At 55.5% G+C, this 17,310-nt stretch overlaps 1 protein-coding gene across 4 annotated transcripts in view; it reads left to right on the top strand.

Moving 5' to 3' along the window:
- The window catches only part of NCAN (neurocan), a 77,275-nt gene that overhangs the window by 15,863 nt on the left and 44,102 nt on the right, over window positions 1-17,310 (top strand). For all 4 annotated transcript variants that reach the window (XM_050934036.1, XM_050934035.1, XM_050934034.1 and 1 more), the window contains exon 2: window positions 5,415-5,494. In XM_050934036.1, coding sequence (XP_050789993.1) covers window positions 5,422-5,494 — 73 coding nt within the window. In that variant the 5' untranslated portion in view covers window positions 5,415-5,421. The remainder of the gene's footprint in view (window positions 1-5,414; window positions 5,495-17,310) is intronic.

Raw genomic sequence — 17,310 nt, 5'->3', positions numbered from 1 at the left:
GCTCAGAAACATGGACTTTCAGGGGCCAGGTTCCTGTAATGTGCAGTTCACAGCTCAGTGTGTTCAGGGCCAAACCCAGCCATTGTTACAGACAAGGCTTCTTCTGTGGTCATCTACCTATGTGCCCGGGCCACCCCTTGCTGCTGGATGGAATCAGAATTGCTTAGCTGTGTTTCATAGGCCCTGTACTGCTAATGAAGTTCTCCTTTAGGTCAAGGGGGAGGGGGCTGTGAGCTCAATCGCTGCTTATCACTGAATTCGGAGCAGCTCCCGAGAGCCAGCACGCTGAAAGGGTGAGTGGTACTAGCTCTGTGCATACAGATTTGGAGGCAGACGTGACAAACCAAAACCAGTGCTCTTGTATTGAGAGCTAAAATCAACCAAGCTGAGTTGTATCCAAAGGATCTAGGGGAGGCAGGAAAATCCTAACTCCGATTGGGCCCAAGGAAACCCCACCCACAAGGTTCCCCCCTCTCCCCTACTGCAAGATTTGGAGGTACACACATGACATCATCCGAGCAGGCTCTCCAGGGCTTTGTCACCTGGCCTCTACTGACAGGTGCTGGCTTTGCAAATCAACCTTTTCACCTGTGCCACTTTCACCACCATGTGTCAGCACATCAGCTGGTGCCAATGGGCTCGGCTCCCGTGACTCCATGAGTGGGTCCCACCAGCTGGGGCTCTGGCCCCATGAACTTTCATTTCCCCCTGCTGTGGCTTCTCCGGACAGTCATGACTGGTTTGCAGCACCATCCAGACAGCCTTAACCTTAACGGTTATTGTAAAGCGCTCAGACCTGGGGGGAAGGGCGGGGAATGGGTGTGAGCCCTGGGGCTCCCCAGGAGATGCCTCATTCCCCAAGCAGGCCACCCGTCAGACATTAATTGTTTGTGATGGAAAAGCTTTTTCTCTCCTGAGGTGGCAGAGAAAGTCAAAATTAGCATTTCAATGGGGAGGATTTAGAAATGTGCAACATTCGGAGCTTGATAATGTCAAGTTATTTTTTCTTTAAACGGGAGGGAAGGGAAAAGTTTAGTGCTGCTTTTTGTCTCGGCCGGGAAGCTGAACTCCAGCCTAGGGGACTCTGCTTCTTGCTAATGATCTGGGCCTGGGCCGAAGCTTGGGGCAGTCTGGCCTGGTGCATGGAAGCAGGGTTTGGCACATGCCCCTTTAAGAGCCACCTTGTGGAGTTGAAGCTTTGGGTAAAGTCTAGATTTGCATTGATCTGAAAGGGTGACGTCTGCCCCCGGGATAATGCCAGCAGCCAGCCTCACGCCAACCCCTGTCCATCCGTGCCTGAGCCTCTGCTTACACTGCTGTCAAGGGAGCCAGTTAGTGCCAGGAGATGGATTGAGACCCGCCAGCTTTGTGGCCACCAGACTAACGGCACATGGACACTTTTGTCACTGCAGCTTGGGACTGGGTTCCAGCTCCTTTCCCATCTAGACAGACCTCCCAGGGGAGCAAACGGGGCCCTGGCTGGGTTGATTACACTGGCCCTGCTGGCCTTGGGCTGTCACCATGGATTCCAAAGTCAGAAGCAAGGGTCCATGATGAGCATCTGGTCCGAGCTCCTGCAGAGTCTCCCCCGAGCGATTCCTGCCTCCAGGACTCTGGGCTGAGCTGGAGCGTGTTGATCCAGCCTTGGTGTGACAAGGCCAGGGGATGGAGAACCCACTGCAGCCCAGCCTCAGTTGTTCTGATGGTTAATTCTCCTGGCTTCTTATTTCTAGTCTGAATTCGTCTGGTTTCAGCTTCTAGCCCTGGGATCTTGTTCAGCCTCTGTCAGCTGGAGTGAAGAGCCCCTGTCAGAAATCTCTTCCCCAGGGAGGCCCTGGCAGCCTGGGATCAAGTCACTTCTTAAACCTGCTCTTGGATTGACTAAACTGTGACGTTTCTCCACAAACTGCTTTTCTCTGGAGACGTTTGGCTGATTTATTGGATGTTCTGTCTCCTCCCATGTTTCCCCATCTCAGGGGCAGACGGAAACACGGCGAGAGCACAGCTGGACAGGCAGTTTTTCCTGACCTGACCCACACGAGCCCAGGACTGGAACAGGTGTGAGGGAGAAGCTGTGGGTTAGGACTGAGGGGCACTGGCAGAGCCGGAAGCTGGGCAGGCTCCGGGTTTTCTGCCGCCCCAAACGACAGGAAAAAAAAATGCTGATCGGCGGCACTTCAGCGGCAGCTCAGTCGCTCCGCTCCATTCTTCGGCGGCAGTTCGGTGCCGAGTCCTTCACTCCCTCTCTTCCTCTTCGGAGGGACCCGCCACCGAATTCCCACTGAAGACCTGGATGTGCTGCCCCAATAGCGGATGAAGTGCCGCCCCTTTGTATTGGCCGCCCCAGGCACCTGCTTCCTTCTCTGGTGCCTGGAGCTGGCCCTGGCAGGAAGGGAGGAGCCCCAGCTGGAATAGCCAGGGGCTGTGGGTCGGAATTGAGGGGCATTGGCAGAGTTGGCAGGCGGCCCCCCACTTTGGGGAGATTTGCTGTGTCAGTGGGACACACACACACCCCGCCACCCCCAATCTCTGCTCCATAGAATTGCTGCAAAGCCCAGCTGCACTGGGAGGCCCCTCCTGCCATGCCCAGGGCGGGAGTTAGGGTGACCAGGTGTCCCGATTTCATAGGGACAGTCCTGATTTGGGGGTCTTTTTCTTATATAGGCTCCTATTCCCCCCACCCCCATCACATTTGCTGTCTGGTCACCCTAGCGGGAGTGGTTAGCTTGGTCCAAAGGGCACTGCAGGGGATGGGGTGTGTGACCACAAGGTGAGATCTTGCAGGCCTGGGAACAAACTGGCTTGGCTCATTTCAGCCTGGACACGGAGACCCAGCTGGCAGGGAAGTTCCTGCCGTGGGTGGGGCTAGATGGTGTCCTAGCAAGTCCAGGTGCAAGAACTCTGCCACAGGGCTGCTGTCTGGGGGGTTATGGATATGGGGGCGGGTGTCTATGCAGATGTCCAGAAATTGGGGCTTTTCGGGGCTGTCTGCGTTCATGCCTAGAACCATGTCAAACCGCACCTCGCTGCAGCGCACTGGGAACCTCTCGTGAGCACCCACAAGCTCTGCCCTTTGAAATCCCCCTTACCCCCGCAGTGCCCATTGCCACTCCCAGCCGTTTGTTGCCAGCCAGGGAGCCAACCCAGCCCCTGGATAAACAGGCTGCACTGGGAGAGGGGTGAAGGCAATGCAAACCGAGTAACCAGTGCTGGTGTCGGTGGGCTAGACACCGATCGATCGATCAGGGTGTTTTATCCTAACCTCAGAAGCCTGCCCTTTTGCGATAACCTGGCACTAAACAGTGCCCAGCTCACCCCCGTGGGCATGATGGAATCTCACCACCCCCTCTGTGCGATTCTCTCTTCTGGAGCTCCCCAAGGGGAGAGGCACCTGCCCCCGTCCCCAGGTAGCACTGGGTGGGAAGGGGGCTGTGAATCCTGGGGCAGCTGCACTGGTCTCAGGGTGGCTCTGCAGAAGGGCTGGTTGCTCACGGAGGCTGCTGGCTCCTTCTCCAGCCCAGCGGACCCCTGGGCTGCTCTGGGTGACACTGGTGTAAATCCAGAGCGACTGTTGATTTCAGTGGATTTACACGAGCCAGCGTCCCATCTCCGACAGCACCAGCTGCTGCAGAGCCGGGGCAAGAATCCTCGAAAGGGGCAGTTACAAGCCCGGATCTTAGTGTCTCTCTGCCCAGAGAGCTGGCTCCTGGAATGGCCTGGCCTCTTTACTGGGTCCCCTGATGGCCACTGTGTGGGGGAGCAGCGGGGGTGGGCAGGAGGAGGATTGCGGGCTGGTTAAAATTGCTTCATTTTGTAGCCTGAACAAAGAACAGCAAGGCGCATTGAGGCCAAACGGGGTTGTAAAAGCAGCAGGCGGTTGCGTCCCCGCATGCTGAGATGGGAGAATGATTTGTCTGAACTTCCTCTCCTAGATTGGAGAGCAAATGATTTAGAAAATAATAATTGGCGCTGCAGTAAAACAGATTAATGGGAGATTTTAAGCAAGTAACGTTGCCGTCTTTGTGTGGCACGCGCAGCCCCAGCAGGAGGCCGCTGCTGAATGGTAATGCTCGGGAATCAGAGATCTGGAGCACACCAGCTGGAGGCAGGGAGAGGGCGGCCAGATGCTGGGCATGGCTCTGCTGATCCCCTCAGTCCTGACCCACAGGCCCCCTGCTGCCCGCAAGCAAGCCATGGGACTGGGTGGGTGTTGGGGGCAGGCCCTGTGCAGCAGCAATCCATGCTCGCTCCAGCAAGGAGCTCAGGGAGGGAGCCCATCAGGACGGGATGCCAGGATCTGGCCCTGCGGCCTGGCGGGTCTGTAATGCAGATCAGGCATTGCAAAGCCCCAGTGACATGGAGGAAAGGGGGGGGCCTATCGTCTTTGTGGCAGGCTCTTGCCCCTCCTCAGCAAACCACCCATTAACCACGCAAGGCAACCCCAGGGAGAGGGACAGAGTGCCAGGTGCGGCAGAGGCAGCATGAGCCAGCTCTGCCACAGAGAAGTGCAGGCCCATTATCCCCTGTTTGCAGCTGGGAAGCTGAGGCCCTGAGAGATGCAGGGACTGGCCCAAGGTCACATGGGGAGGCTGTGGCAGAGCTGGGACTTGAACCCAGATCTCCTGAGCCTCTAGCCTCCCACCCCTGCACGCCCTTTTTATGGACACCTACATGTAGGGCTGTGTGATGGGGCTGCAGGTCTCTGGCCAGCGGGGAGGTGCTTTGGACATTCTTGTTCTCGAGTTTTAACCCTTCTGTGTTTCTAGAGTGGTACCAGTGGGCGAGGGTGAGGAAGTAGCTTTGGGGCCCTGAAATCGACCCAAGCAGCAGGAAGAGAAAGGGGCAGACGTTGGGCCAGGGGCTGGCTGGGATCTCCCAGGCTTGGGCACCCCACACACAGCTCTGCCCATGCGCCTCAATCCCAGCCTGCAGCCTCCGGCCCTTCCTGAGCAGAGACAGGCAGCGGTGGCATGTGGGGAACAAACCTCCCTTGGGAGCACGACCCAGCTCCTCCGTCTCATTTGGCGGATGGCCTCAGCCTAGGTTCGAAGAGGGGTTGGGTGGCCCGTTCCAGGGTGTGCTGTTTGCCCATGGTTTTCGATCCCTCCTCCTGTCTTACCCCACCCATGGGCTGTTTCCCAGCCCCAGCCAGCCGCCTTTCCCAGCTCCCAGCTCCAGGGGCGTCTTCTCACAAAGAGTGGGATTAAATCCTCCCCGTGTAAAGCCGTCTCCCTATATGGAGATGATATTGCACCGCTGGGCCATTTCCTCTCCATTACTCACCGGAGAGGGTGAGTGTCACGGGGGCCATGGTGCCCGCTGGTGATTTACAAGCTGGTGCCGGCACAAACAGGGATCGGGGTGGGGTGGGGTGGGTGGAGAATTTGTCTTAAAAAATCTCTCTCTCCTTGCAGGTTAAGGATGGTAAATGGGATGGGTGATGCCGGCTGCTGGCTCCTGCTCGGACTGTCCCTCCTCCCTATCTTCGGGCTGGGTAAGTGATGCCGGGCCGGTCAAGCACATGCTAAGGGGATTGCCATGGCTCCTGCTGCACCCCAGATGGGGAGGGGGGTTCCTTCCCCAAAGGGGGTGGGGCAGGCTGGGAAATCCTCTCTCAAGGAAGTCAGTGAGGCCTCAGGGAAGTCGAGGGAGCTTTGCTGGGATGTCTGGCTCTATGAAGGCCCCCTCCCCAGCCCAGTGCAATGCAGCCCCCTGACAGGATCAACCATGCAGGAGGATGAGGGGAGGGTTATTGTCAGCTGCAGTGAGTGCTGTGGAGTGGAACCCCCAACTGATCCCAGATAGGGAGAGCTGCCCCCCACACATTGCCAAGGAGCCTCCCCTACACCCCCCTGCCCACACATGGCCCCAGCCCTGACCCGGAAGAGTATGTATGTATGATGGGGGACGGAAGAGGGGCTTGGTCTCTGGTGGTTACTGCTAATTGGGTGTGTTTTGCGGGGTGGGGTGGGGAGCTGAGACCCCTGACAGGACCCCGCTGAGATGTAAAAGCTTGCACCAAAGAGGCCAGCACGCTAGGCCCCAGGTAGCCACTGCCCGGCTGCAGAAGACCCGGTGTCCTGAGTTGAATGACTTTGTGTTGTACCCACCAGCTCCTGAGCCTCCTTGGGTTCGCTCCACGGTCACAGATCTAGTCTCGGGGAGCAGGAGGCAGCCTGGCCTGGGAGTCAGGACTTCCGGTTCTATTCCCAGCCCTGCCACCGACTTCCTGTGTGACCTTGGGCTAGTCTCTGCCTTCCTCGGTGCCTCAGTTTCCCCAACTGTAAAACACGGACAATGACACTGACCCTGATTTGTAAAACTCTTTGGCCTTGCTGCAGAGGGCATGTGCCTGACAGAGAGCACACGGCTGTCCTGGCAGCACACGGCTGTCCTGGCAGCACACGGACCCTATCAGACCCAACCAGGTGCTAATGCTCACCACCGATGCGCTATGTCAGCGCCTAGTCACCCACCCGCTCTAATGTGTGACCCATGACCCACCACATCACTCAGCCCATTGCTGAGCCTCTATCCCCACACCCATCCTGGGGGCTCGTCTCCCTCTGTCCATTGGGATGGGAGCCTGTTTCCCTTTGCCCACTGAGGAGCCCAGTGTCTCTCCACCTGTTGGAGTGCAGGCGGGGTCTGTATCCTTCCGCCTGCTGGAGCGTGGGCAGGGCCTGTATCTCTTGCCTGTTGGAGCGTGGGCAGGGCCTGTATCTCTCGCCTGCCGGAGTGTGGGGGCCTGCGTCCCCCAGTGGCGTTTGGATGGGTTCTAGCTGCAGGTGCAGCACAAGCAAAGTGTCACAGTGCCCTGCCTGGACTCTCTCTGGGAAGCTCAGTCCTTAGCGGCACAGTCCCCAGTACCACACCTTCCCTCCCCAGCCAAAACTTAAACCAGCATGACCTTAACGCACGTGTGCACATGCTCACAGCCAGCCCAGCAGCGAACCCCGCTAACAATCTTCAGCGAGTGTCTGGAGTGCCCAGGGCAGCTGTCTTGGCCTGTGGGCTGCCCTGGAACAGTATCACGGCTGCTGGCAGGAGGTGGCCGGTCCCACTTCTCCTGTAGTGCCGTGGCCTAGGGCTCCATCGTCTCACCCTGCCTTGGATAGTGCCTGTCTGGGTGCCCCTCATCTCCCCCCTTTCTGGGATTTGGAGAAGGTGCCACTCATTCCCCTGGAGAATGTGTCTGTCTGGGGGGACGTCCTCATCTGACCCCAGCGCCACCTGTTTGCGACACCCCTGCTGCTGAGCACCGTTGTTTCCCATCACAGAGACACCCAGTGACCCCAGATTTTTGGTTTGCCTTGTCTGTCTCTGTAGATGTCTGCAAGTCCCCTGTGACTCCTGACATGGGTTTCTAACAGTGCCAGCCCTACGGGTGTCAGTTTCCCGTTGAACAGAACGTCTGCAGGTGATACCCCAGGCTTCACTGGTGGGATACAGCAGTGCTGAGTAGGGATCAGCCTTTTTCACTAGACGCTTTATTATTCTGACACAAATTTCAGCCAGCCCAGTGGACTGAAGATAACAGGGATTAGGGGTTACCTGTCTAAACCCAAACGTCACTGCAAACTGCTTAAACCCATGCCCACTGCACTACAGCCCACCACCTGATATCACGATGTGATGCACACCGCATCTAGCAAAAATCGGGTTGATACGCTCAATCCCATCTTAGCAGGAGTATCTTCTAGCAAGGCTATCTCAGGGCAGTGGGAATAATTGTCCGGGATGAGTGCAGGTTTTTTTCCCCCAGCCAGTGTAAATAAATCTATGCCTACATTGCTCCCGGGAGGAGGGGGCAGTTTGTCCTGTGCCACCAACATGGGCTCTTTTTCTTGGCTTTTCCTGTATTTTTTAGTCTAGGCAATAAGCTCTAAATGACCTTCATGTGTCCTTTAGCATCTTCGTCTGCAACAATTCAGGAATCCCCATCCTGCTGCTTTGAAAAAAAATCCCATCTTCTCCAGAGAGCGCCTCCCTGGGTTGGTGAGAGCATAACTGGCCCGATGGAGGGCTATTCTGAAGCAGAGCAGAGAGGGGAGGCAAAGGAAATCTAAGAGGCCAAATTATGTTCTCTCAACCAGCTGGGGTACAGTAGAAATCAATTACATGGGGAATAATCCCAACTAAATCAAAAATAGTTGTTTTAGCAGGAACTGCTATTTTGGTTTACACCATAAATTACTGCAAACCCTTACTCTGTTCTATTGTGTATTAACTGCTATCAGCGTTACTCTTATCTAGTGTCTATTATCTGCTAGTATCTTAATTAAACTCACTTTATAGGTAACAATGAACATTTACGGAATGACAGACTTTGGAATTAGAACATACGGTGCACTGGAAGATAAACCCCACCGGTGTCCGCTCCCTTTTCAGTTCCTCAGCGTTCAGCCTCTGCAAGCCTGGAGTCTGGAGGAAGAGTTCTTAGGCTGGTTAGTTCTCTCCTTGGTTGCTGGTTGGAGTTCCAGCTGTTCCGTGATGCCATGTCTTGGCTCCCTGACTGGCTCACGGTCCCTTTTCTCTCGGAGAATTTCTCTGTTCCTGACACTGCCCATTGGACACCTTCGGACGCCCTCCAGAAGTTCTGTATCACAGTCCGTCCTGTTTTCTCATCTTCACTCCAGCTCCCTCCGTCCTCCTTTCCTAGGTCAATTTCCCTTTAATTACAGTTTCTCTTCCATTACAGCTTATTTCCTTCGCATTTCATTCTTGCTTGACTTTTCTCGCCGTTTGCTAACGTTTGTCTAACGATTTCATAGACTCTTCAGTTAGTTTGGCTCCTGTTTATCTGCACTCCTCTTCCTTTAATTTTCCTTCTTTTCCTGTCATACCTCTGCCTTGGCTCTTGCTGTCCCTTGCCCTGCTGTTCCCCCAGCTCGGTCTTTCCTCGCCCTCCTGAACTGGATGTTCTCCCTCAGCTCTGTTTCTGGCGTCCCTCCAGCGACACAACTCGGCCCTACCCACTTGCTGCGGCCCTTCTTTTCTGGTGCCGGCTGTGCTGCCTTGCTGGCGACTGGCCTCTCTGCCCCCCAGCACTGGGCAGCCTCCCTCTGACTCCTCCAGCTGTTTCTGCCACTGCCTGTTTCACCTGATCACAGCAGCGCTTCAGGGGGAGGGCGGGAGCCGCCAGCTGCTCTCACTCGCTGGTTTTTCTCCTTTTCTGACCTCTCCCTCTCCCCCTCCCCCAAAAAAATCCATCCCAGGCTGGAGCTCACCCCTCTTCAGCTGCCCTGAGATGAATCCTTGGAGTTCCTGGGACTCCCTCAGAGCAGCTGTTCTGGGATCCCCAAGCCACCAAGCTCCTCCAAGCCACCAGCCTGCACTGCGCCCCTTGCAATTTGGGCCCAGCTGCCTCCAGTACAGGTGGGGCTGGGAATATGCTGGCTGAGCCACCCTGTGTGAACACCAGCCATCACTCCTCCCCAGGAGTGGCAATCCCAGCTCAGTGTTTGTTGGAGGCTGGAGAGGCATTTTTTAATCAGATCAACATGTACAGTGTCTAGCTCTGGACTCGGCTGCAGAGCCCTTTTGACAAAAGCCTCAGTAATCACCAGCTCTTGCCCGGGTTTGTATTCAACGTGCAAATCCTAGCACTGGAGCTAAACAACTGATCTCTGTGTTCTCAGGGGAGCCGGGGGGCGTTTGCTAGCCCCCCTTGGCAATTGCTGTGAGTGGTTTATGGTCAGTTTCAGCTAGCGCTGGCCTCCCATCAGTAGAGTCATGACACTTTTTATGCCCAGGGACTTAGTCCAAATCCGCCTTCTCTATCTGAGCACATTGGCACTCGGGTTTTGTTAGTTGCTGTGACGCAGAAGCCGCTAGTCTCCTGTTGGGACTGTGCTGCTGTAAGGGCCTGTGCCAGCCAGTCCCCTCCTTGGTGCTTATTGTCCATCATCGACCCTCAGGACTGGGGCCTCAGTCAGTTTCTCAGACGCCAAGATTTGCATCCCGTGTCCTTTGGGTGCTCGCAGATTGCTGGTTCAGGCAGCTGAGTGAGGCATATTTTCTCTCCAAAGTTCGCCGTGACAAGGAAACTTTGTTCCACTCCCTTGTTGTTTGGGGCAAGTGTGCTGGGGATGGCGTCGGCCTTCCTGTGACCTGCCTGTCCCCTCCCCTGGGCTAATATCTCTTACACGGACTTTACATTTTCGTTTATTCAGCTTTAGCCCAGCAGCTCTGGCTCTTCCTAGAGCCACCTGAAGCCTGTGGTCACTCTGCTGTTTCCCCCACCCCCAGTTCAAACATCATCTCTGCAGAGCTCATATATTCACTATACTGTCAAAAATGCATTGTGTTTTCCAGGTGAAGCCCCTCGGGAACTGACTGCGACCCACTCGGCAGCCTGTGGAAAGTGTCTCCCAAAGGGATGTGCACAAACGGGTGCTCTCTTGTTCTGAGTGCACCTGCCAGAACCCTGCTTGTGCGTCCAGCATAGAAACACATCTGGCAGCGGCCAGCCCTCCCGGCAGACTTTTCCCCCGGGTGCAGTGGGAGCCATTCCCTTTTTACAGATCCCGTCCTCTGGGGACTGTGCCTTAGCAAAGGGTTCCGTGTTTTCCCTACAGTTCCCAGTGGGCACATCCTCCCTGTCGGCTCCGCGATCGCTCTGATTCCCAGAGCAATGGGCTGGGCTCTAATCTGTGCTCTGTGGAGAACTCCCCAGATGACATCCTCAAACTCTGCCTCAGTTGATAAGGCCCCTCTGCCCCTCCAGTGAGTGCACCCCCTGCGAGGCCAAGGGCGTGATGTGCTTCTATATTTACAGCTCCCTCTGGAAGCAGGAGTTTTCCTAGCAAGCCACAGAACGTGAGGCTGAGGGCGCTGGGAACCGCACCCTGCCCTCCCTCCGTTTCCTGGGGGTGAGACCCCCTCTGCTCCCGACAGCCTCAACCACCATCCCCTTTTGCTCAGTAACTTCTCAGACAACCACTGTGCACGTGGCTGCTATGGTTCGCTCCTGCGGTCGGCCCTGCACGGAGAGGACTTCGGGAGAGAATCAGTATTAACGATCCCTGATAAAAAATAGCAAAGAATAAACTGCTAATGACCAGTAACAAATTGCCCGTGATAATTAGTCAATAACAATGCATTAACTGGCGTTAACAGGCAGCAATGGTTTGTAATGAACAGTCAGAACAATCGCTGGCTTCTGGCGGGGCTCGTGCTGGGGACTATAAAACCAGACTCAGTTTTAGTATCCAAGTTGCAGAACAAGACACTAAATAGCTGGTAACAGCAACAGGCCCACAGTGGAGACGCCGGCTCTGCTCCTTGCTGACTAGCGGGGGAGGATTCAGTGGCTGAAATGCAGGAGTTGCAAAGGGGTACTTCCCCTCCTCCCCCCATGTCATTAACATCACTCCAGGGTCAGGCACCCACATGCTCCTCTCCCCTCCAGGATCTCCTTTCCCAGCAGTCCCCAGAGAGGCGCTGCTGTTCCCTAAGATCTGTCTCATTGGCCAGCCATGTGGGCCTTGCTTGATGGCTACCATTTGCTCTGAAGGCTCTGCCAGGCCGGGGGGCTCCACCTGCCCTGACGCAGGGAGATCTTTGCCTGCTGCTGGGAGCCGGCTCAGAGCCGCCTGCCACCAAGTTGCACCAGGATGGATTTATCCTAGCAGGTCTGGCAACTGCAGTGTCCAAAAGCAGAGAGGTTTGCCATTGCTGACTGGACGCAGCCGTGACTTCACCAGAGGCAGGGGAGATGCAGGGTCCACATGCACCATTGTGCACCCTTGTGTGCCTAGTGCAAGGACCCCGGGAGCTCCTGGGGCACACAACTGCTCCCCTTGCCCTTCTGACTGGAGTCAGCTGGGGAGCCCCCCGCCAGCAGAGTGCACTGAGCGTCCTAATGAGGGTCCCCCCAGCACCCTGTCACTCCCCGTGCAGGTTACTTGTTCACACTATTTTGACTCCCTCAGTGCAGGGAAATAACGCAGCTGGCAAAGTAGGTTTGAGTCCGAACACTTCAGAATGATTGCAGGCCTCAGGGGCAGGGGCTGTGGGGCAGGAGGGGCCATGCACCAAGTGGGGGCACAGGGCAAGGAGCCGGGATGGGTTTGGCGAATGCCCCGCACTAGCAGCTCCTCACAGTGTGAATCTTCCCTCCCCCCCCCCCGCCAGGATTAGCCACCTGCTCCACATGCGTCAGGGGGTCCCCCTCAGGGATTATTTGTGGCTCTGCTGTGGCGACTGCTGAATATGCATTTACCCAGAGGCCAAGGAAAGTGCAGGGAGCTTCACCCCTGCCCATCCCTCCCCTCGCCTGGCGAGTAGGGTGGGTTCCTTCGGCCCCCGCACTGCCCCAGCTAGGGACAGCCAGGGTGCGGGAGGGGAAATCTTCTAGAGGGGAGGGGATCTCTCTGGGGGTGGGGTCCCAGGCCCCGCCCTGGCCCTGCCCAGGTTTAAAGCCAGCGCCCCCAGTCACCTAAACACCTCGCGCCATGCTGCGGGCAGCATGACTCAGGAGCATCCGCCTCCCGCAGGACGTGCTTGGGGTACACGCGGTGCCATCAGCGCCCTCAGCACAGCCCTGGGGAGACACAGTTCCTGCCCTGCACAGCTCCCCACCTAGGACAACGAGCCACTTCATCTCAGGGCAGAGGCCACTGCAGTCCAGGTCTGGTTTGATATGCACTTGCTGCTGGCAGTTCTTTGCCACCTGCCCCTCTGCCCGGCCACAGTTCCTTGCAAGGATGGTGGAAGCAATGGGTCCTGTGAAGGAGGGGCGGGCAGTGGCCTCAGGGCAGGGGCACGTGGAGGTGGTGGTGGAGGAAGTCGAGACCTTTAGGCTGCAATGAGGGTGGGTCGGCAGCGCAGGGCCGCCAAAGGGAGGATGAGATGCTTGGCCCGGCTGCTGTCGGAGGAGCGGAAGCGACGCTGGCAGGAGGCGACACAGGGGTCGGGGAAGCCAGCGAGGAGGGGGCAGTGACAGGCCAGAGGAGATGGTGAGGGGCCTGTGGGGAGTTCTAACCGGGTGCATAGAAAGATAAAGTCTGAGCTTCGAAACATTCTGGAGGAAGCAGCAGTGAGGGTGGGGCCCAGCCTGGATGAGTGGGGACCGTGGGGTGAGTCCAAAGCATGGTCCTTGCTGTGGGGCTCTGCTCATCATGCAAATTCCCTACACGCTGAGGCCGACTGTGCATTCCCTGGCATTGGGGGCTTTTCACCTAGTCATCTGGGGCATCTTCCCAGCTCCCCACTCCCCAAACCAGGTCCTCTGGCTATTCAGTCTGCTTTGTTATCATAGGGTTTCTTGGGATCATGGGGCTGAGACCCATCAAACTCATCCCATCCCCCAGACCAGGAGCGAGCCTTTAGCGTGTAACACCTGACCTGGGGCTGGATGCAAACCTGTGACCCAGAGGTGAAAGGAGCTGTGTTCCAGCCCCCTAGGCTCCCAGAGCATCTCTCCAAGGTGCCAGAACAGGAGTGTAGGAAGAGACTGAAATGAAATATGAATAAAACATGCTCCTCCACCCACCTTCCGCATGGCCTGCACTGTGAAAACCCATCCACACACTCCCTGGTACAGAGAGCAGAGCAATCTAATGAGAGGGGCAGAGCATTAATAGGATTGCAAAGCAGGGTCACTGGGTATTAAGCTAAGTAGAGAACGGCCGTAATGAGGAGCATTATTTATTACCAGACGTCTCTTGCATCAGAGTTGTCAGGAGAGCCGAGCATGTTAGCCTGGGCGTTCGTGAGAGCCATTTCACCAGGAGGAGAATTAGGGATTTACAGCCCCAGAGCCCCATGCTTGTGCTGCCTGGTGGCAGATTAGCTGAGTGAGGAGTTTAGCACTGTGAGGGCTGGAGGTGGGCTGGGAATGACTTTCCTGCCTGGTGTGCTGTACACAGGCAAGAGCAGATTTCTGGCTGGCAGAAGGGGGTACAATTCTAGCCCAGGCAATGGCATGGTGCCTGCTTATGCTGGCAGGAATTGGGCACCTCCTCATGTGGTGGCCCGGTGACTTTGTGGGGCTGGCTGTTATTCCATGGTCCATAAAGTACAGCACAGAAATTAATGATCTCATCCCCGGTTTACAGAGTCACACATGCCTTGCCCAAGGCTGAAGCTGGTGTCAGAAGTGGGATTAGAATGCAGGCGTTCCCAGCTCCCAGGCCTGTGCTCAGATGGCTCAGCTCACCCTTCTCCTACTCACGCATCCATCCTGAGCGAGAGCACTCAGGAGCATGGGACTCCAAGGAGATGCTGTCGGATCCACCTCCTTTGGAAGGCAGGAGCAGACATCGCAGTGTTCAGCCCCGGGGAGCTGTGGATCAGAGGGGATCCCCAGGAAAGTGTCTTGAGCAGAATAGGACATGCTGGAGTCATGTGGGTGTCAGAGATTCCCAAACTGAACCCAGCTGCTCTCAACCTGTCAGATCCTGTCAGCAGTGTGCCCTTGTTGCCAAGAAGGCCAATAACATATTGGGCTGTATTAGTAGGAGCATTGCCAGCAGATCGAGGGAAGTGATTATTCCTCTCTATTCAGCACTGGTGAGGCCACACCTGGAGTATTGCGTCCAGTTTTGGGCCCTCCACTACAGAAATCATGTGGACAAATTGGAGACCAGCGGAGGGCAACGAAAATGATGAGGGGGCTGGGGGAACTGGGGTTATTTAGTCTGCAGAAGAGAAGAGTGAGGGGGGGATTTGATAGCAGCCTTCAGCTACCCGAAGAGGTGTTCCAAAGAGGATGGAGCTCGGCTGTTCTCAGTGGTGGCAGATGACAGAACAAGAAGCAATGGTCTCAAGTTGCAATGGGGGAGGTCTACGTTGGATATCAGGAAACACTATTTCACTAGGAGGGTGGTGAAGCACTAGAATGGTATCTAGGGAGGTGGTGGGATCTCCATCCTTAGAGGTTTTTAAGGCCCAGCTTGACAAAGCCCTGGCTGGGATGATTTAGTTGGGGATTGGTCCTGCTTTGGGCAGGGGATTGGACTAGATGACCTCCTGAGGTCTCTTCCAACCCTAATATTCTATGATTCTATCCCCAGCAATTAAAGCATAATAATTAAGTACAGCACCTTGCACAATGGGCTCCTGGTGTGTGACTGAGGCTCCTAGGTGCTACCACGATAGAAATAATACATTCATAAGATTTTAACAACGATGGTTGACTAGGAGTGTCTGTTTTGCACACACTTCCTGCGATCCCTTTAGTCCTCTCATTCAGTCTATAAATCAGCCCCTCTCCAGAGAGATAAACTGCTTCAGCAAATGCCCTCAACAAGTGATTCAACTCACTACCCGGTCATTTATGAAGGGGATAAAAGCAGTTTATGGCTTTACGTAATTAGATGTATTGATGCCAGGTCTTTATCCCTGAAGGGGAGTGCAGCCTAGCTTGCTTATTTCGTCTTCCTTCTATTTTAAAGCAATTTATGCAGCCACTCAAAACCCCTCCTCCCCAGCCACAGAGCTCAGATTGCTCCTTGCGGATATCCCTTCGTAGATGAACAACTGCTTCAAACACAAGCATAACAGAAAGAGAGACCAGGGAGCAGGAAGGCTGGGAGGGGGGCACACAGAGGATGGTAGAACAGGTGTGCCAGGAGGAAGGGTGGGGCAGTGAATATCTCACTGCACAGCCGTGCATGGGAAGAGGAACCAAGATGTGTAGGGCAGGGTGAGTCTGTAGGGGAGAGGAACACAGCTCTCAAAGCAGCTGGGGGAAATGCAGGATCTGAAAATGCCAAAGCTTGCAGGACTGGTAGAAAAACTGCAGGGTATTTGTGTTATGGTTGGCGGTCACCAGGTGGCGCGGTTCCATGTTGCCTCACAAGTTCTTTGTCTCAGTGTGTAAGCCATGTACCATCCTTGACAAAACACAGCATTGTTTTTAGTTTTGTTATGCGGTAGCTTTGGTGGGAGCTGTTGCAAACAGCAGGAGTTTGTTCCCTGCTGTAATCTTTGTAACTAGAGTAATTTCTCAGGGTGGAGTTGCTCCCAAGGAGCCAGACATTGATGTTTGGGCTGAGAGTCCTGACAAAGAGGATTGGCTGCATGCTGTTTGTGGCCACCTCTGTTCCAGGACTGGCAAGTATAGGGTAAATAAACCAGTTACTCTAGGAAACTACCCAGATTCCGTATCACTGATTTCTCCTCAATAGGAAACTGATTTGCAGCCTCTCCCCTCTGCAGGCCCACTGCCACTCGACAGAGTAGGAAACTGATGCACAGGAAGGGGAAGTGTCCTGCTTAAGGCTACTTAGAGAGTCAGCAACAGAGCTTGAAATAGAACCCAGGAGTCTTGATTCTTGTGCTCACCATTAAATCATGCTGCTTCCCTCTGCAGCCAGGCCATTGTCAAAAATGGAGATTAGGAAGTTATGGGGCAAAAATAAAAGCCCCAGGCCCTGTGGCTTCGGCTGAGGGAATAATCTTTCTCCAAGTGTGAAAGGGATGGAACATGACTTCCTGGCTTCGGAGCATCAACTGAGCCCAAATTAATGGGGGTCAGGAGAGAACCTCCCCAGGGGAATTTTATCCTAGTGCTGTCCATTGCAGATCATCTGCAGCATGTGGCGCTGCCCTCTGTGAGGGGGGGATACTAGGTTGGATGTCTCAATGATCTGATCCAGCCTGGCAGTTCCTGTGCCCTACCCTAAGAAACCTCACTTTGCACTCCAGTGATTTCAAGTGTCCCTACAGCGGCTAAGCTACAGGACTGCGCGACAGAGCAGGGCAGAGAGAAACGCAAAGCTGCTGAGGGGCAGGGGGGGAGACAGCAGGTTGTCCTGGAGAGAATACAGCCCGGTAATTATGCCCGGGGCACTTGGATACGCCCTAAGGCATGCTGACTGGAATGTAGCCACATGTGGCCTGGTGACCCCGGGGTGGGGGGTGCAGGGAGCTGGGCAGTCCATGGATGCTCTGAGCTTGCTGATTTCTTACCTCTGTATTTCTGGTGCTCTCCACGTTGCGCTCGCTCCGCCAGAGGGTAGCTCCATCAGCCCACGGAGGGGGCTCTCATCGGGAAGCTTAATGCCAGGGGTAGGGTGTGTGAACCCTGGAGATTCAGCCTTGGAGGGATGGGTTTAATTAGCAAAGTCTGCCTCCAAGTGCCAGATGGGGAGTGCCACAGGGGTGGGGGGAATTAGCCAGGCCCTTTTATGCTCTTCGCCTGGGGGCCTTGCTGATATCTCAGACAGCACAGCGCACCTCACCCCTTAGAACAGGGCTCCGGCGCAGCGGTGTTTGTCACAGCTGGCTGCAAAATGACATCCGCGCACCCACCACGGGGCTCCCAGCTCCTCCCTGCCCCTTCCGGGATCCAGTTATTAA

This window comes from Gopherus flavomarginatus, chromosome 24 (assembly GCF_025201925.1).
Source record: "Gopherus flavomarginatus isolate rGopFla2 chromosome 24, rGopFla2.mat.asm, whole genome shotgun sequence".
Classification (NCBI taxonomy): domain Eukaryota; kingdom Metazoa; phylum Chordata; order Testudines; family Testudinidae; genus Gopherus; species Gopherus flavomarginatus.
The sequence above is the reverse complement of the archived record's forward strand: the minus strand, read 5'-3'. Positions and strand labels throughout refer to the sequence as shown.